The 20,041-nt window shown below is 44.3% G+C and overlaps 1 protein-coding gene across 3 annotated transcripts in view; it reads left to right on the forward strand.

Annotated features, from left to right (window-relative positions):
• The window catches only part of VPS16 (VPS16 core subunit of CORVET and HOPS complexes), a 216,037-nt gene that overhangs the window by 192,756 nt on the left and 3,240 nt on the right, over positions 1-20,041 (forward strand). For 2 of the 3 annotated variants that reach the window (XM_040357099.1, XM_040357100.1), the window contains one exon: positions 10,135-10,238. The exons of the other annotated variant lie outside the window; for it this stretch is intronic. In XM_040357099.1, the coding sequence (XP_040213033.1) occupies positions 10,135-10,238 (104 nt within the window). The remainder of the gene's footprint in view (positions 1-10,134; positions 10,239-20,041) is intronic. 3 annotated transcript variants of the gene reach the window in all.

Raw genomic sequence — 20,041 nt, forward strand, 5'->3', positions numbered from 1 at the left:
GCCGGGGATCTTATGGGCAGAAGAGAATCTGGCCTCAATCACAGCAGTACACCTGAAAGGGATGCAAAACTGTCTGGCAGAGTATCTCAGCTGCTACTAGGTGTGTCGAGACAATTGGTAAGGAACTTACTGACAGATGAGGATCTCCCGAAGTAGATCTTTTCACAAATTAGGGCAATTGCAAGACGGAGAAGTTATTTTCCCTGAACCCAGCAGTTCAATCTCTGGGGATCGATGCTCTAGCGAATCCTTGGCCATTCAACCTCTGCTACGCCTTCCTGCCTATTGGGCTAATTCCGGTAGTCCTTCTAGAAGAGACAGATCTCATCTTAATAGTCCCCTTTTTGCCCAAGAGGCCATGGGTTTTCCCTGCTACAGACTCTGGTTTTAGAGTCTCCACTCAGCCTCCCAAAGAGACAACACTTATTGTCTCAGGGTCCAGTGTCGCACCCGCAGGTGGCATCCTTAAACTTGATGGCTTGGTATCTGAAGAGAAGATACTAAGCTTCCAGGGATTTTCGGACAAAGTGGTCAAAACCCTGGTTAATTGCACGTAGCCAGTTACAAGAGCTATATATTCCAAGGTTTGGAAGAAATGTAACTCTTGGTTATCTGAAAATCAAAAATGAACTCACAACGTTCCACCAATTTTGGATTTTTTTTAGGAGGGTGTCGACGAGGGTCTTTCCTTTAGTTCGTTAAAGGTACAGACGGCGGCTATTAGTGTTTTCCTTCAGTATTCTGTCTTGGAAAATCCCACTATAGCTAGATTCTTTAAATCAATATCTAGATCTAAACCGGTAGTTGTTAGAACATGCCCTACCTGGGGCCTGTCTCTAGTCCTTCGGGCTCTGGTAGATTTCCCAATTGAGACCCTGAAAGATACTTCAGTTAAATCTTACTCTAATGACAATTTTCCTTGAGGAAATTACCTCGGCTCATAGGGAAAGTGGTTCCTCACAATCTTTGAGGATCGAATTGTGTTAAACACATCCAGGGTTTTTGCTTAAGGTAGTCAGTACCTTCCACAGATCCCAGGATATTGTGCTACCAACCTTTTGCAGTACGCCAAAGGGCGAGAAAGAAAATAAATTTAGTTTCTTAGATGCCGGAAGAGTTCTTCCCTTCTACCTAGAAGTCACCAAAACCTTTAGGAAAACAGATGCTTTGTTCTCTTTTCGGGAACACACAAATGAAAAGGGGGCATCCAAGGCCATCTTAGCCAGATAAAGCAGACTATTGCTGAATCCTACAGGGTTATGAAGGTTTCTCCACCTGTCAACCTTTGTCAATGCGTATTCAACAAGAGCCTTGTCTGCGTCTTGGGCTGAAAGGGCTGGAGCCTCACTGGAACAAATATGCAAGGCTGCCACCCGGTCCAGTGTTTTTACCTTTTTTACCTTTTGTTAAACATTATCATCTGGACCTCCTAGCTTCTCAGGAAGCAGTGCTGTACAGTGATGTGGATGCATTCAAATGTTTTTTGCATTGCAATACTTTCCCTGATCTGACCATATAAAAGGCTGCTGGGAGCGAAGTTACACTGCATCACTGGCTGTCGGAGCTCTGGACTGTATATAATGTGTCCTCTGTTTATCGCCTACACATGAGCGAGGCTCAAGGGTTTATGACTGATCTGGAGAAATATTTTTTGTTTTCTCACAATCTTAATAAATCCTGCTCTGAGTCCTGTAGCTTAGAGCTTTGGGTGGGATAAAGCCCATATTCCTAGGTCCACATTTTACATGGTAGCCACAAAATGTTTTTGTTTTATGCAGAAAACCCCTCCTGTGTTTAAATTGTGTTTAGTTTGCTGCCTTGCTGAATAAATGCCTTGCTGAATATATATATTTTTTTGCCAGTGGGTTTGGCAGTTTTCCCATCGGAAACTGCGGGGGAGCATACACACGGCCGGGATTCCCGGGCCAAAAGCTCTCCTCGCAGTTTTCCCGTCGGAAAACCTGGTCGTGTGTACGGGGCATTGTAGTCCTTTTTGATTTTTTTTATAAAATAAACTTTTTGTATATACAATATTTTGCATTCTGTCTTAAAATTAGCCTTGTGGTGTCCTTCAAGTTACAAAACTTAGAATAAAATGTATCTACCTTGGAAAGCTTGTTACGTGTACCTTTTTAAAAAGCATCTTCACTAGTGATTTTTTCCTTTTACAGCTTCCCCTTCAGTATAACCAACATAGCAAAATGCATTCAGTCCCTTTACGGAGATCTTCACTGTGCAGCCCTGCATGGCACTGCACAACTTTTGCTTAAAAATAAGCCTTGCTAGGCCCTGAACATGGATACTGCCAATTTCATGAAGAGTAAAACCGTTTTGCAACGTCTCGGGAAGCCTGAAATTCAGATATTTTTTTCTAGACTGTAAATCTTTATGCAGTATATATGTGCGTATGTGCACACACATGTATGTGGTGGGTGAGGGTGGATTTTGAAAACTATTTGTAGTCCATTGAGAGGTACAGGAATTCTGTTACACTCCACTTCTGCCTATATGGGATAAGGACACAGAAGGGTATAAAGAAGATAGTTAGATCTGTTCATTGGAGTGAAAGAAAATGCATCCAAACTCCTAGGACACTAACAAAAACTTAGGCAAGTTTGGTAGTGGAAGGGTTTTACAGGGGCTGGCTTACAACTTTTGTTTTTCCAATGTCCCAACCTCCTGTAAGTGGCAGTATAACCTAACTGTAATAGCATTTCAGTGTTCTTCGTGGGGACAATAAGTCGTGGGTTAGCTAATAACCTATTTTACATAGTAGGTGAGGTTGAAAAAAGACACAAGTGTGATTAAATGTCAGTAAAACGTTGTATATCCCTGTATGTTGTGGTCGTTCAGGTGCTTATCTAATAGTTTCTTGAGACCACTGCCTGTGGAAGGGAATTCCACATCCTTGCTGCTCTAACAGTAAAGAACCCTCTACGTAGTTTAACCACTTAACCCCCAGACCATATTGCTTGTCAAAGACCAGAGCACTTTTTGCGATTCTGGACTGTCGCTTTAACTGACAATTGCGCGGTTGTGCGACGTTGCTCCCAAACAAAATTGGCGTCCTTTTCCCCCCACAAATAGAGCTTTCTTTTGGTGCTATTTGATCACCTCTGCGGTTTTTAGTTTTTGCGCTATAAACAAAAATAGAGCGACAATTTTGAAAAAAAAATAATATTTTTTACTTTTTGCTACAATAAATATCCCCCAAAATTATATAGCGTATACAAAATAGGGGGTATTTTTATGGCATTTTTATTAATATTTTTTTTTTTTACTAGTAATGGCGGCGATCAGCGATTTTTTTTTTTTCGGTACTGCTACATTATGGCGGACACTTTTGACACATTTTTGGGACCATTGGCATTTTTATAGCGATCAGTGCTATAAAAATGCATTGAATTACTATAAAAAATGCCACTGGCAGTGAAGTGGTTAACACTAGGGGGCGGGGAAGGGGTTAAGTATGTTCCCTGGGTGTGTTCTAACTGTGGGGGGGGGTGGCCTCACTAGGGGAAATGACTGATCGCTGTTCATACATTGTATGAACAGACGGTCAGGCATTTCTCCCCCTGACAGGACCGGGAGCTGTGTGCGGCTGGTCGGCAAGAGGTTAAGGTTAAACCTCATTTCTTATTTTAATGATATCCACGTGTCTTGTTAAACTCCCTTTCGTGAAAACTTTTTATCCCTATTGTGGGTTCACCAATATGGTATTTGATATCCCCTCTCAAGTGTCTCTTCTCCAGAGAGAGTAAGTTCAGTGCTCACAACATTTCCTCATAACTTATATCCTCCAGACCCTTTATTAGCTTTGTTGCCCTTCTTTGCACTCTCCATTTCCAGTACATCCTTCCTGAGGACTGGTACCCAGAACTGGACAGCATACTCCAGGTGCGGCCGGACCAGAGTCTTGTAGAGCAGAAGAATTATTGTTTTTATCTCTGGAGTTAATCCCCTTTTTAATGCATGCCAATATTCTGTTTGCATTGTTAGCAGCAGCTTGGCATTGCATGCAATTGCTGAGCCATCTACTAGGACCCCCAGGTCCTTTTCCATCCTAGATTCCACCAGAGGGTCTCCCCCCAGTGTATAAATTGCATTTGTATTTTTGCCACCCAAATGCATTATTTAAAATGTTTCTACATTGAACCTCATTTGCCATGTATTTGCCCACACCATTAATTTGTTCAGATCTTTTTGCTTCTGTGGAGAAGTTATTGCCCTGCCTAGCTTAGTATGAATGAATGAATGAATAAAAAACTTATATAGCGCGGCACATGCAAACTAAATTGCCTCTGGGCGCTTGTTGTTCCTGTCTCTTTTGACATCAAAAGAGATGAGTTTTGATCTTTCTTCTGAAGGTCAGGTGGTTTTCCTCCAACCGAATGCTGGTTGGTAAAGCGTTCCATAGTATGGGACCCTGGAGCGCAAATCTTCTTTCTCCTTTGGACTTGAATTTGGCTTTGGGTATCTGGAGCAGATTTTGGTTGGTGGATCGTAGAACGCGATTGGAGTTGTGAGCTTTTATCTTTTCGCATAGATATTGCGGAGCCTTCCCATGGATGCACTTATGCATCAGACAGAGTGCTTTAAAAGCAATTCTGTCTTTTACTGGCAACCAATGAAGGGTTCTCAGTGAAGGTGAGATTGATTCCCATGGTTTTTTCCCAGTCACAAGTCTGGCAGCCGTGTTCTGAACGACTTGCAGACGAGAGATTTGGTACTTTGGGAGTCCGAGGTAAAGGGAATTTGCATAGTCCAGTCTGGAGTTCACAATTGTTCCCACCACGACTGCTACGTCTTCTTTAGGAATAAATGGAATAAGTCTGCATAGTAGGCGCAGCAGATGGTGAGATCCGCTGACTACTGACCCTATTTGTGCGTCCATTGTCATGTAGGTGTCGAAAATGACCCCGAGACTTTTGACTTTGGAACTAGGGGTGATTATTTGGCCCAGAATGGGTGGAGGTGTCCAAGTTGTTGCTAGTTGATTCTTACGACTGGCGTGAAACAGTTTAAGATAACTCTTTTGTCATCCAGTTTTCTATCAAAGAGAGGCATGTCTCTAGACTGAGATGATGATCCTTTTTGTTGCAAATGCGAAAATACAGTTGCGTGTCGTCTGCATATGAGTGATAAAGCAGTTTTTGGCTACTGATGATTTCAAAGAGAGGGCGAAGATAGATGTTGAACAGCACCGGTGACAGAGGGGATCCCTGAGGGACTCTGCATGACACCGTGCGTTTTTCAGAAGTGAAAGGTCCCAATTTCACTGTTTGTGATCGGTTTTCCAGAAAGGAGGAGAACCATGATAAATCACCTTCTGCCACTCTGGCTACCTCAGCCAGCCGAGTCAGTAACAGTTTGTGGTCTACCGTGTCAAAAGCTGCGCTTGGGTCCAACAGAACTAGAAGACAAGACTCTCCTTCGTCTGCGGCCTCGAGGGCGTCATCCCATATTTTGAGCAATGCTGTTTCTGTCCCGTGTCCGGGGCGGAAACCCGATTGAAATGGATCAAGTAGATTATGGGTATCCAGATGCTGTTGCAGCTGTTGTACCACTACTTTCTCCATTACCTTGGAGAGAACGTTAAGGCCTGTTATGGGACGGCGGTGAATTGGGTCCTTGGGGTCTAGGGTGGGTTTCTTCAAGATGGGTTGGATTGTGCCCTCTTTCAACTGGCCTTCCTTGACTGACTGGTTTTTAAGCTGCGTGATGGGCGCTGCCAGGATATCGGCACATTCCTTTAGCAGTTTGGTGGTGATGATATCATTAGGCGCTGTGCTGTTTTGCAAAGTACCAATGATATTTTTAGTGGCATCGATGGAGATGGGTTCCAGAGTCAACTTTGTTGATTGTAGTAAATTTATATGGGTGTTGTGTGAATGATTGAGGGGGATATTGTTTTGCTGAATGCTTTCCCGAATTCTCTCAATTTTATTGATGAAGTAATCCGATAATTCATTACAGAATTCTTGGGTATCTGAATTGGGGGCTTCAAGACAGTCTGGATTCATGGTCTGAGTGACCAGCTTGAAGAGTTCGCGGGGGCGGTTTATTGCGTTGGTGATGGCATTGGAAAAGTGATATTTTTTGGCTTTGAAGATTTCTTTGTGGTATTTTCTTGTTATTGCCTTGTAGATGGTGAGGTTTTCCTCTGAAGCGCTTCTTTTCCAGGCGGCTTCCGCCCTTCTGCGCTCTTGCTTTAGTAACGACAGCTGGTTGTTGAACCAGCCGGAGTTGTTTTTCCGGATGCAGGTTTTGCGTTTTGGTGCTATTAAGTCGGCTGACTGTAATAGGGCTGTATTTATGGCTTCCAGTGTTTCTGAGGCTGTTTGAAGTGGTTGGATTGTTTTTATTTTATTCCCTAATGTAGATTTGAAGAGTTCCGAATGGAGCTTCTTCTGAGATCTAGTCCAGAGTGTTGTCACTGGCTTAGGTGTTTTTATTCATAGGGGAATTTTGGAAATTATGAATTTAATTGCATGGTGATCTGTCCATGACAACGGTTCATTTTCCAAAATGTTTATTTCCAGATCTTGTCTGAAAATTAGGTTTAGCGTGTGACCTGAAGCATGTGTGGGCCCACATACTAGTTGCTGTAGCCCTAATCCTTCCAGGTGGTCAATACAGGCGTCGGCAACGGGATCCTGTGAGGAGTTGGCCCAAAGATTGAGGCCCCCGAGCAGCAAAAGGTGTTTGCTGTTAAGGGTATAAGTGGAGATAAACTCCGTCGATGATGGTAGAAGCTGCGATTTTGTGCCCGGGTGGTCTGTAGCAGAGAAGAATATGGACGGTCTCCTGGGGGTTTGTTTGGAGTTGCAGAGTAAGGGTTTCCATGAATGGAAGCGAGTACTGAAGGGCTGGTTTGGTGATTGCAAGGTGAGTCTTGTGGATCACTGCCAGGCCTCCCCCTCTTTGCCCCACTCTGTTTTCTGTTGCAATGCGATAATTTTCTGGCACCAGTTCACTTAGAATGGTGTTAGTCAGCTGTGAGCCAGCTTTCTGTAATAAAGAGGCAGTCTAAATCGCATTGTAGGATGAAGTCGTGGATTTCTTGTCGGTGTTTTACTGCCGATCTTGTGTTGACCAAAGCACATAATATGCGCTTAGGCTGGGATAAATGCTTATGATATTTGAATGTCGGTCGTCGCTTAATTCTTAAAAGTTGCTCACTCCTTAGCGCTTTTTTCGTGACAACTGATAAGTTTCCGGCGAATAGTTTTAATTCCCAGATGGTTTCTGCAGAGTAACTAAGTTTACCCATGGTCGCAGAAAAAAAGCCGGGAGAGTTCTATTGATTGGCGGGAGATGGTGATGGGTGGGAAGAAATCCAAGTGGGACGCCACTCGTCAAATCCTCCCTCCCCGTTTTGATCTAGAGGAAGGCAAAAAACTCCAGGGGTGCTGGCCAATCTGCAATAACTGGGGAAACAAATTCCTTCCTGACCCCACAACAGGCGATCGGGAAACCCTGGATCAAATACTTACGATTCACTAATTTTGAAAGGAATGGTGCATTGGCAGGGGAGGTGGGGGTGAATGGTATTGCTATTTGTGCAATAGTTTGGGTGTACCAAGATGGCCTCCGACCGGGACTAGGCCCGAGCCGGGGGCTAGGGTACTTGGGACAGCTGGAGGGTGAGCGGTGGAGCTCCTGGGGGACCGTGAGGAGTCCTGTGGGGGCTGGGGCTATTATTGGAGGGCGATTAATCCGTTTAGGCCAGCTGAAGCGGTCCGTACTATGCCGCGGCTGAAGCAGCGGACTTTCCTAGATACCGCCGCCGTATGATCCGCAAATACAAAGCTTGCACTGCTTACTCCATCCTCCAGGTCGGTTATGAACAAATTAACAAATTAAACAGGATTGGTCTCAGCACAGAACCCTGGGGGACCCCACTACTCGCCCCTGACCATTCCGAGTACTTCCCATTTATCACCACCCTCTGAACTCGCCTTTGTAGCCAGTTTTTCATCCATGTACTCCCCCTATGGTCAATGCCAACGGACCTTATTTTGTACAGTAATCATTTATGTCAAATGCTTTAGCAAAATCCAGATACACCATGTCTACGGGCCTTCCTTTATCTAGATGGCAACTCACCTCCTCATAGAAGGTTAATAGATTGGTTTGGCAAGAATGATTCTTCATGAATTCATGCTGATTACTGCTAATAGATAACGTTCTCATTACTAAAATCTTGTATATAGTCCCTTATAACCCCCTCCAAGAGCTTACATACTATTGATGTTAAGCTAACTGCTCTATAATTCCCAGGGATGTATTTTGGGCCCTTTTTAAATATTGGTGCTACATTGGCTTTTCTCCAATCAGCTAGCACCATTCCAGTCAGTAGACTGTCAGTAAAAATTAGGAACAGTGGTCTGGCAATTACTTGACTGATGTCGCGTACACACAACCATTTTTCATGATGTGAAAAATGAAACTTTTTTTATGTCATTAAAAACGATCGTGTGTGGGCTGCAGAGCATTTTTCATGACGTGAAAAATGGGCATTAAAAATTTAAAACATGCTCTATTTTTTTTCACGTTGTCGGTTTTCACGTTGTCGTTTTTCACGTCGTAAAAAAATTGTCATGTGTAGGCTTTAACGCCGTGAAAAAAACGTGCATGCTCAGAAGCAAGTTATGATACGGGAGCGCTCGTTCTGGTAAAACTAGCGTTCGTAATGGAGATAGCACATTCGTCACGCTGTAACAGACTGAAAAGCGCGAAGACAGAAAAGCGCGAATCGTCTCTCACCAAACTTTTACTAACACGAAATCAGCAAAAGCAGCCCCAATGGAACTTCACCTTTTATAGTGCCGTCGTATGTGTTGTAAGTCACCGCACTTTGCTCGAGCATTTTTTTTTTCACGATCGTGTGTAGGCAAGGCAGGCTTAACATGAATCGGGTTGAAAAAAAGTAGTTTTTTCTAGACTATTAACCTTATGCTGACCGCCCACCGTAGTTTTATGGCGGCATATGTGCGAAATCACATAATATAACGTGGTTGCATTGCAGCCACTAGGGGCGCGCGCCCTGGTGCCGATGCAAGTGCAGGGCGCAATCACAGCCGGGCACCCGCGATCGCTCGTTACAGAGCGAGAACTGGGGTCCGCGAGAAGCTGTGTCCTTTCAGGGGGAGAAATCACTGATCGCATGTTCATACACTGTATGAACAGCGATCTGTCATTTCCCCTAGTCAGTCCCACCCCCTTCAGTTAGAACACAATGAGGGAACATAATTAACCCCTTCCCTGCCAGTGACACAATGAACACAATGAGGGAACATAATTAACCTTCCCTGCCAGTGACATTTTTACAGTAGTTTTTTACGAAAAATATGTAGAAGAATACGTATCAGCCTAAACTGAAGGAAAAAATTGTTTTTTTATATATTTTTATTCATTTTTTTTCAAAATTGCCGCTCTATTTTTGTTTATAGCGCAAAAAATAAAAACCGCAGAGGTGATCAAATACCACCAAAAGAAAGCTCTATTTGTGGGGAAAAAAAGGACGCCAATTTTGTTTGGGAGCCACGTCGCACGACCGCGCAATTGTCAGTTAAAGCGACAGTGCCGAATCGCAAAAAGTGGCCCTGTCATTGACCAGCCAAATGGTCCGGGGCTGAAGTGGTTAAAAATGGACGTGTGTACGCGGCATGAGTTCCCCAAGTACCCTCGGGTGCAAGCCATCTGGTCCCAGTGATTTATTAATGTTACGTTTCCCAAGTCTATATTTAATTCTGTCCTCTGTTAACCATGGAGGTGCTTCCTGTGATGTGTCATAAGGATAGACACTGCAGTTTTGGTTACTGAAGCCCCCCGATTTTCTTGTGAAGACCGAGGAGAAGAATAAATGTAATACCTTCGCCATCTCCCTATCCTTTGTAACCAGATGTCCTTCCTCATTCTTTATGGGGCCAATATGGTCGGTCCTCCCTTTTTTACTGTTTACATAGTTAAAGAATTTCTTGGGATTTATTTTTCTCTCCTCCGCTATGTGTCTTTCATGTTCTATCTTAGCCGCCCTAATTGCACCCTTAGATTTCTTGTTGCATTCTTTATAAAGTCTGAATGCTGATGATGATCCCTCAACCTTGTATTTTCCATAATTTCTTTCAGCCGTTTGTTGAAATTTGTATGAAGGAAAAAAACAAGTCCGAAGCAAAGAAATATATTGCTCGCGTAAACCCTGAACAGAGGGTCAAGGCTCTTCTTTTAACTGGGTAAGATCATTGGGAAAGTACATACATTAGGAGCACTCAACCCCATTTTTTTACTTTTACCATTTTATTTGTCGTTTCTTTATGCTAGTTTCAAATAAGGTATGGTAAGGTTGTCTTACATGTTTGATTTCATTGTTTCTGTGGTTGCTGGAAAATATTTTTGATGCAGGCTGCCAAATTAATCATAGTCAACCACTAACTAAAGATTCTCCTTTGCATTCTCACTAACTGGGTACAATATAGAAAGACCAGTAGCCAATATAGTGGAGAAAACTTGCACTAATTAAGAAGTGCTTTCCTAAGGTGTATTTTCTTTTTGAAAATCTTTGGCCTAAATGCATTCTGAGTCATGCAGTTCCTTTTTTGCCTGGAAGCTACGGAAGCAAGTTAAAAATCCTGGGTCTTGCATTTGTGCTCTCAACAAGCATTACTCTGCAATATTTGCACAGGATTCCTTTATTGTATAGATGCCTCTAAGTAATTAATTAGAAAATTACATAGAAAAGGAAAAATGTCCTTCAAGGCGAAGTTCACCTTTTGTTCTGCCCCCCTTTTTTCCCCCTAAATTCCAATCTAAATTAAGCGTATGTAGAATAAATAAACATTTTTTTTTGCAAAAGAAGTACATTTAATGCTAAATTGGTACATAGGCGAGCTGGAATTTAGAAAAGAAAAAAAAAGTGAACAAAGGGGAACTTGGCCTTTAAAGCTGAACTTCTATCCCCAGCCTGTAACCGAGTTGCATTTTTTTCTTTGTGGGGGGGAAGGGTGGCAATACCATTTTATTTTGGTACCCACTCCCTCAACCCTTACCTAGGCAAGGATAACATCACTCGTCCTACCCCCTTCTCCAGGGGAGGCTGCAGAATGAGCTTGCCTGCACCACACAATCTAAAGCATACATCAGCATGTCACAGCCGGCTCTCAAATCCAAGGTGGTTGGGCTGGTTACCCTCAGCGGTGAGAAAAAATGGTTGCAGGAATACAGCGCTGGAATCCATGGAATGATTTTTAGATGTCAGCAGCTATAGTATTTGTAGCTGCTTTTAATTTTTAAAACACTTAGTAAAGTTTGTAAGATAGATATTCCTGGGCTCCTATAGAGTCTAATATATCGATAATAAAAGGTGCAGCAAACACTGTATGGGCCAAACACTACCCACAGCAAAGTATAGAAAAAATCAAGAGATGGTGTTGCGCTCCAATAAATATAAGATTACTGTGCTAAAAGTAAAACTGTCACTATATATCAAGCATGAGTGTAAAGGAATTGGCCAGGTAATGGTATGGTGGTGGCTGCTAGTACCGCCTCAACCAATAACAATCACCTAGAGCGAGGAGGAGTATTTTGGTGGACTTTCTCGGTACTGATAACAAACAAATGTTTGAGTAAAAAATGATTTATTACACATAAAACTATACATGATTAAAAACACATGAGCCAAACCTCACAATGATTACAGATCACAGAATGGCCAAGAAAACCTCTATCGGTTTCGCGGAAAAAAACACTTCTTCAGGAGGATTATCTGTGTGGTGGATAATACAATACAATAACTAGCAGAACCATAAATAACATAAGAAATACATAGACAACCTGTATATCCATTATGTATTTCTATGATCATTGCAAGTAACACAGCTCTGCTCACCAGATTGAGGCCATGGACAAACCGAAGGCTCACAGGAAGACCCTCTGTGGCAAACGAGGGGGGAAAAAAATATACCACTCTCTGATACATTCTAAATGTTTTAACATTACTATTTTAAGGAAGCAATAAAAGTAGGGGCAAGGGCACCACGTGAAAGCATGGGACCGAAACTGTGCAGGAGGGGGGGGGGATTAAAGGGAGGAAAATGTGAGGAAATGGTTAATCCCAACTTGCATTGACAGACCTGGCCCAACGGCCAATGGGTTTAGTCGATGCGCAGTTGCCTCGCGGCACTCCACAGTGTGTGGATGTGCTGACCCCGTCTCGTCAGACGCCGGCGGGGTTGGGAAGCTCACATAAGGACTCCTCACGGAGCCATTATTGTGAGCCTTGAATGACTCTCCCTGGGCATACTTCACCGGACGGAGCACTTTAGGTAAGCTCGGACCAATCATAGACCTGCTTCTGGAATTTATTACCTTTTATAGTTATTCATTGCGTAACTTTTTTTCTGTTCCTCCTCAGCTCCAACCCTACTCTGGGTGCAGTGCTGGGCCTGTGAGTGTTATGTGGCTACGGCATTGTGCGGTTGATTACCCCCTACTGCTTATCGCCCTGCACACACTTTTAAGCCCTCCGGTAGTTTACAATCTGGTTGCCCCATTATATCTAGCTCTGCATATTTCCACTGGTAAGATCTATGGGCCAAATTCTCAAAAGAGATACGCAGACTTAACTGCTGTTCAGCCTGCGTATCTCTGTGCCTAACTTTGGAAACGATTCTCAAAAGGCTTTTTCCAAAGTTAGGCAGAAAATCTGACATGTGTAAGACACTTACACGGTCAGATTTTAGGATGCAGTACCGCATCCGCCACTGGGGGCATTTCTCATTGAAATCCAGCTTTGCGTATGCAAATGAGGACTTAAGTAGATTTTCAAAGCATTTCAGCACTTTGATTTCTGCCTAAGTTCCGAATTTGCCGGCGCAAAATTAGGGCTGGTTTTACAATGTGGAAAGTTAGCCAAACCTTGTAAAGGCCCATTCCAGCGACGGCATTTGGTATACATTCCTGAGGGAGAACTCCACGGCAATTTTGAAATTCAAAACCGGCATGGGTTCCCCCCAGGAGCATACCAGGCCCTTAGGTCTGGTATGGGTTGTAAGGAGACCCCCCCACGCCGAAAAATTGACGTAGGGGGTCCCCCTACAATCCATACCAGACCCATATCCAAAGCACGCTACCCGGCCGGCCAGGAAGGGAGTGGGGACGAGCGAGCGTCCCCCCCCCCTCCTGAGCCGTGCCAGGCCGCATGCCCTCAACATGGGGGGGTTGGGTGCTCTGGGGCAGGGGGGCGCACTGCGGGCCCCCCCACCCCAGAGCACCCTGTCCCCATGTTGATGAGGACAGGACCTCTTCCCGACAACCCTTGCCATTGGTTGTCGGGGTCTGCGGGCGGAGGCTTATCGGAATCTGGGAGTCCCCTCAAATAAGGGGGCCCCCAGATACCGGCCCCCCACCCTAAGTGAATGGATATGGGGTACATCGTACCCCTATCCATTCACCTGTAGGCAAAAAGTAAAATGTAGTAAACACACAACACAAGGCTTTTTAAAATATTTTATTATTCTGCTCCGGATGCCCCCCCTGTCTTCGTTATTAGCTCAATTACCAGGGGGGGCTTCTTCTTCCACTCTCCGGGGGTCTTCTTCCACTCTCCGGGGGTCTTCCGCTCTCCGGGGGGGGCTTCTCCGGACTCCGGGGGGGCTTCTCCGGACTCCGGGGGGCTTCTTCCATCTTCTCCCCTCTTCCGCTCTTGACTCGGCGAACCCCGGTTCTTCTGCAGCTCTCCGGTGCCTTCTTCTTCAGCGCTGGCTGCCTGCTATGTTTGTGTGTTAGCTCGATTTCAAACAGGCAGCCGGCGCGGTCTTCTGTGACGCCAGGGTCTTCTGTTCTTCCGATGTTGCCTCGTCGCCTGTTGTCGCTGTAATGATGGAAGCGCGCCTTGCATCACATTTATATAGGCATCACCGTCCCATCATGCTCCGGCAGGTACCCACGTGGTGGGTGCCTACCCACGTGCACCCACCACGTGGGTACCTACCGGAGCATGATGGGACGGTGATGCCTATATAAATGTGATGCAAGGCGCGCTTCCATCATTACAGCGACAACAGGCGACGAGGCAACATCGGAAGAACAGAAGACCCTGGCGTCACAGAAGACCGCGCCGGCTGCCTGTTTGAAATCGAGCTAACACACAAACATAGCAGGCAGCCAGCGCTGAAGAAGAAGGCACCGGAGAGCTGCAGAAGAACCGGGGTTCGCCGAGTCAAGAGCGGAAGAGGGGAGAAGATGGAAGAAGCCCCCCGGAGTCCGGAGAAGCCCCCCCGGAGTCCGGAGAAGCCCCCCCCGGAGAGCGGAAGACCCCCGGAGAGTGGAAGAAGACCCCCGGAGAGTGGAAGAAGAAGCCCCCCCTGGTAATTGAGCTAATAACGAAGACAGGGGGGGCATCCGGAGCAGAATAATAAAATATTTTAAAAAGCCTTGTGTTGTGTGTTTACTACATTTTACTTTTTGCCTACAGGTGAATGGATAGGGGTACGATGTACCCCATATCCATTCACTTAGGGTGGGGGGCCGGTATCTGGGGGCCCCCTTATTTGAGGGGACTCCCAGATTCCGATAAGCCTCCGCCCGCAGACCCCGACAACCAATGGCAAGGGTTGTCGGGAAGAGGTCCTGTCCTCATCAACATGGGGACAGGGTGCTCTGGGGTGGGGGGGCCCGCAGTGCGCCCCCCTGCCCCAGAGCACCCAACCCCCCCATGTTGAGGGCATGCGGCCTGGCACGGCTCAGGAGGGGGGGGGGACGCTCGCTCGTCCCCACTCCCTTCCTGGCCGGCCGGGTAGCGTGCTTTGGATACGGGTCTGGTATGGATTGTAGGGGGACCCCCTACGTCAATTTTTCGGCGTGGGGGGGGTCTCCTTACAACCCATACCAGACCTAAGGGCCTGGTATGCTCCTGGGGGGGGAACCCATGCCGGTTTTTTCTTTGAAAATTGGCATGGAGTTCACCCTCTCAGGAATGCATGCTGAGCGACGCTGTCATTTTTTTTTATAATTAATTGTTTTCCCGGTGCGTCTTTTTTTTTCACCCGTCGCAACTTTAGTGTCCCGTCGAAATTCTCAAAGCCGACCGGCGTTAATTACGTTCGCGCGCTGCACGTCGGGAAAATGACGTCACACGCATGCGCAGTACGGCCGGCGCGGGAGCGCGCCTCATTTAAATTTTAAACGCCCCCAGGAGAGGAGGACCGCCTTACGACGGCGGCACTTAAGTTACACAGCGTGTAATTTCTACCTAAGTGCTTTGACGATCAGGTACTTAGGTAGAAATTTTAAGTCAGTGTAACTTAACTGCTGAAATTTAAGTTACGCACAGTTTTTGAGAATTTGGCCCAATGTTTTTTCCATGGTGGATGGGACAATCCCAATCTTGATTGCATAATCACTTATTTCGATCTTTTCTACCTTTTATGGTGCTGATCGTAGATCTAGGAGAGGTGCTAAAGTGGCATCGGCAAGTGGCAAGGTGACTTTAGGTGGATCCTTGGTGTAAATGACACCCGCAGGTGTGCTAACTTTCTACCTTACAGCTGCAAGGTAAGCAGCATTCAAAGAAAACCGTGTGGTCACTTCTGGGGCAAGAGGGAGATCTCCTATTCATTCTTCCTGAGGGGTTTTCCAGTGTGTGCGACGCCTTTAAGGCTTCCTTCAGGGCTGGGTGAACAGTAAGGTGGCCGCTCCAAATGTCAAACCATAAGGGTAGAAAATAGAGAAGATGCTCTCTGGTGCAGTATGTTTTAAAACTTAGGGGTGTTTATTCAACATAAAACGAACAGCTACTCACATTGGATGAAAACAGTGTATTCCTTTATGTGTTCAGATTATTGTTGTACCTACTGTTATTTTAAGTATTTATACACCAGTCCCTTTATTTTCTTTTTTGCTCATTAACCTATCACTGGTTCACTCATTCATATTTAATCTTACACTCATGCTTGATGTAGTGACAGTTTCATTTTTAGCACAGTAGTCTTATATTTATTGCAGCGCAACACCATCTCTTGATTTTGTTCTATACTAGAAGTAGTATGATCAAAGATAATGTGCTATACTTCTCCTGTGTATCACAGGAGTGAAGTTCATTCTGTACTCTTGTGACCCATTTTCAGCTGAAAATCTACAGCTGGTAAACCACAAAGACTCGAGGAGGACTTTTGAAATTGCATCACCAGATCTATATCTTAGTGGGTTATTTACAGTATATTAAAAAATGGAATACATGAGTTCAGCTGCCCACTCCTAAACACCACTTGGTTGAAATATTAGGAATTGGTTTGTTGGCATGCCTTAAAAGCCTAAGCCTTTTAATTTGCCTTATTTATGGACAGGCAGTGTGCATATTGTTGGCTGCTGGAACATTTTAAATTATTGTGAAGAATTTTGAAGAAATTAAGATTATTTCTGGTTCTTTAAATAGAGAAATTCTTTCTCCACTTGGCAGTTCCTTGGGCACATAAGGTTGGGCAGCGAGAGCACCTTAGGCCAGGAGAACTGTCACAGATCACTGCCCTGAACCCCTTTTTGTGCCAGGGAGTAATTTTGCCAGCACCACATAACATGACAGATTCATGACAGTTTCTACTCAAATTTGTTCATGATACCAAAGCCCAACAGGTATATCCGCCCTATTTTGGATCTAAATTCCCTCAACAGATTCCTTCAAATTCCAAATCTGCGTGGTCAGTAATTGAGATGGGGAAATACTTGGCATCAGTGGATATCCAAGATGCCTATCTGCATGTTCCCATTTACCCACCTCATCAGCGGTTTCTGAGCTTGCAGTGGCAGACAATCGCTCCCAGTTTATCGCATTGCCCTTTGGCCTATCCATAGCTCCCAGTGTGTTTACAAAGGTCTCGGCACCTCTGTGACCCTGCTCAGAACTCAGGATATTCAGGTCACAGGCTATGTAGATGAACTGAAAGACTCCTCTCCTGGTCTGTTGTCAGAAAAGGTGCAGAAGACAATTCAACTATTCCAGGCCTTCGGCTGGCAGATCAGTTTAAAAAAAAAATCTGCTCTCCAACCTTCTCTTCACCTGAAATTATTGAGTCTTTTAAGCAAAACAAGAACGGAGATCCAAGAGAAATTCCACATTGAGATTCTCTTTTAGCGTTCTAGAACTCTCCAACTAAAAAAATTGTTGCCGTGGACAAAGCAGACTATTACCCTCAAGTTACCCATGCTTCTTTCTAACCAAGGAAGAATGTCCTTCTCTTGATGAATCACCACTCCACCCCTAACTTGAAGGAAACAAACCAGATTCTTTCGTGGACAGAAACTCACTTTCCAGCAATTTCCGATATCCACATCCTAAGAGTGGACAAGCTAATTTATGCCTTCCCTCCAGCGCATGCTACACAAAATAAGGGACGATAATTTTTTTTTTTTTATTATTATTATAATTATTTCTTATTATAATTAGAATAGATAGAACTTGGTACACAGACATACTCTGACTTCTAGCAGACAACCCGTGACCCTTTCCCAACAGGCCAGATCTTCTTTCTCAGGGTCCTCTATACCATCCTTCTTCTCAGTCTTTGGCTTTAGCTGTTGAAATCCAGGTCTTAAAAGAGAGGCATTTCTGAGTCTGATTCCTACCTTGCTAAAGGCAAGAAAAGCCACTTCAAGGGAGCTCTATTAATCATACCTGGAAACCTTATTTTGCCTGGTGTGAATGCAGTCAATTAATTCCAATAGATTACTCTGTGCCCTCCTTTCTGGCCTTCCCGCAATCAGGTCTTTACCAGGACTTTCCTGTAAGCACCCTTAAAGGGCAGGTATCTGCCTTATATAAACAAAAAATATCTCCACAAAGAGTTGTGGAGAAAAAAGACGGCCACATGAGTGACACAAATATAAAAAAAACTGTGACATAAACACATGTATAACTGACAATCGTCCAGACGCCAGCTATTCCATGCACAAGTGTCTAAACCGCAGTAACAAGCCGCATGACCAACTAGAAATCCCTGTATGTGATATATGGTTTATCCACTTGTACAGAGGTCCCTGGGTGCTCGAAGAAAGGGAGGAGAGGAGGCCACTGGAAGGAAGGGAGGAGAAGAGGAGGAGGAGGAGGGGGGGGGTGGAAAGAAATGGGAGATGAATACAGTCTGTAGAAGACCATTCAAAAGAAAAGAAAATTGCTTTAAGTGTACTCCAGGCCCGATATAGTGATTGGTTTGCGCAAAAGTTATAGCACCTTTAAACCAGGGGATAGATTTATGATTTTTTTTTTACTGGTAATGGCGATTATCTGTGATTTTTGTCAGGACTGCGATATTGCGGCAGACAGATCGGACACTTTTGACACTATTTTGGGACCATTCACATTTTATACAGCTAACAGTGCTATAAATATGCACCGATTTACTGTATAAATGTGACTGTCAGGGAAGGTGTTAACACTAGGGGGCAATCAAGGGGTTAAATTTGTGCCCTAGGTAGCGATTCTAACTGTAGGGGGAGGGGACTGACTGGGGGAGGTGACCAATCTGTGTCCCTTTGTACAAGGGACACACCATCGGTCTCCTCTCCCTGACAGAACGTGGATCTCTGTGTTTACACACAGAGATCCACATCCCTGGCCCTGTAACTGCCAATCGCGGCCATCGGCACCCGAGTGACGCGGCGGGCACCTTAGCGGACGGAAGGTCCGAGGACGTCATATGGCAGAGCCACCTTGGGGACGTCCTATGTCAATAGGCGGGATGGGAAGTGGTTAAGCAGAAACCTCCTTCTGCGCTGCCACGTACTCATTCCAACAGATTGGTGGAAGCTTCCTGGATGTTTCTGCACCAAGCCTCTGTAGCCCAACTGTGTAAGGCCTCCACCTGGTCTTCCATATTCATACTTTCTCATAGTTTTATCAGGTAAATGTCCAATCTTCCGCAGTACTCACAGCGGTACTCTTAACTTGGGTCTTTTGACCCCTGTTGTTTTTTGAACCAGTTATATACAAATATGATGTTTTAACATATTAACCACTTGACCACTGGGCACTTAAACCCCCTTCCTAACCAGACCAATTTTCAGCTTTCGGTGCTCTTACATTTTAAATGACAATTACTCATTGTTTGCAAAATTTTGAAAATTTTTAATTTTTCTTCAAAATTTATACTGCTACATATCTTTGGTAAAAATAACCCAAATTGGTGTTTATTGTTTGGTCTTTGTGAAAGTTATAGAGTCCACAAGCTATGGTGCCAATCTCTGAAAATTGATCACACAAGTACTGACGGCCTATCATTTCTCCCATCCCATTTTGGAAAGAAAACGCTCTAGCATATAATCTATGAGGCATAATGAATCTTTTGAACATGTTATTTTTTTTCTAGAAATTTTTGGAAAATGTGGAAAGAAAATGAAAATGCATTTTTTTTAACACAAAGTTGTCCATTTATACAATATTTCTAACACATAGCATGTACATACCAAAAATTACACCCCAAAATATATTCTGCTACTCCTCCTGAGTATGGCGATACCACATGTGGGAGTCTTTTTCACAGCCTGGCCACATACAGAGTGGAAACAAAAAACAAACAAATTTTGCGCTGTCTACAAAAGGTGCGCAGCTACAAAACCAATAGACAAATGGAAAAACAGTATACAAAATATATAAATGTAGCGCTGAAGTGCAACTAATGAAGAGTACACCAAACTAAATACAATGTACATATATAGGTGATTAAATATTGAAAAGTGCACCAAACTGAATAAAATGTACATAAATAAGTGAATATATGTCAAAAAAAATCTGTATAGATAGTCTTTGTGACAAGTGATATTTCAAAAAACGAATGAAAAGTGCTCACTTGATCGAATTGTGAAAACACCAGGATATGGGGAAAAACCGTCACCAACTGAAGAGAGGCTTACCGGACAGATTGGACCCTAAGGACCATACGTTCGCAGGGTCAATCAAGCCTATGTGAATCTGATAAACCAATCGAATCCTGCAGCTGTCAAACTGCCTCCAAGGACTCCAAATGGCAGTAACCAAGAGTGAATGATA

Source organism: Rana temporaria, chromosome 6, assembly GCF_905171775.1.
Source record: "Rana temporaria chromosome 6, aRanTem1.1, whole genome shotgun sequence".
Classification (NCBI taxonomy): domain Eukaryota; kingdom Metazoa; phylum Chordata; class Amphibia; order Anura; family Ranidae; genus Rana; species Rana temporaria.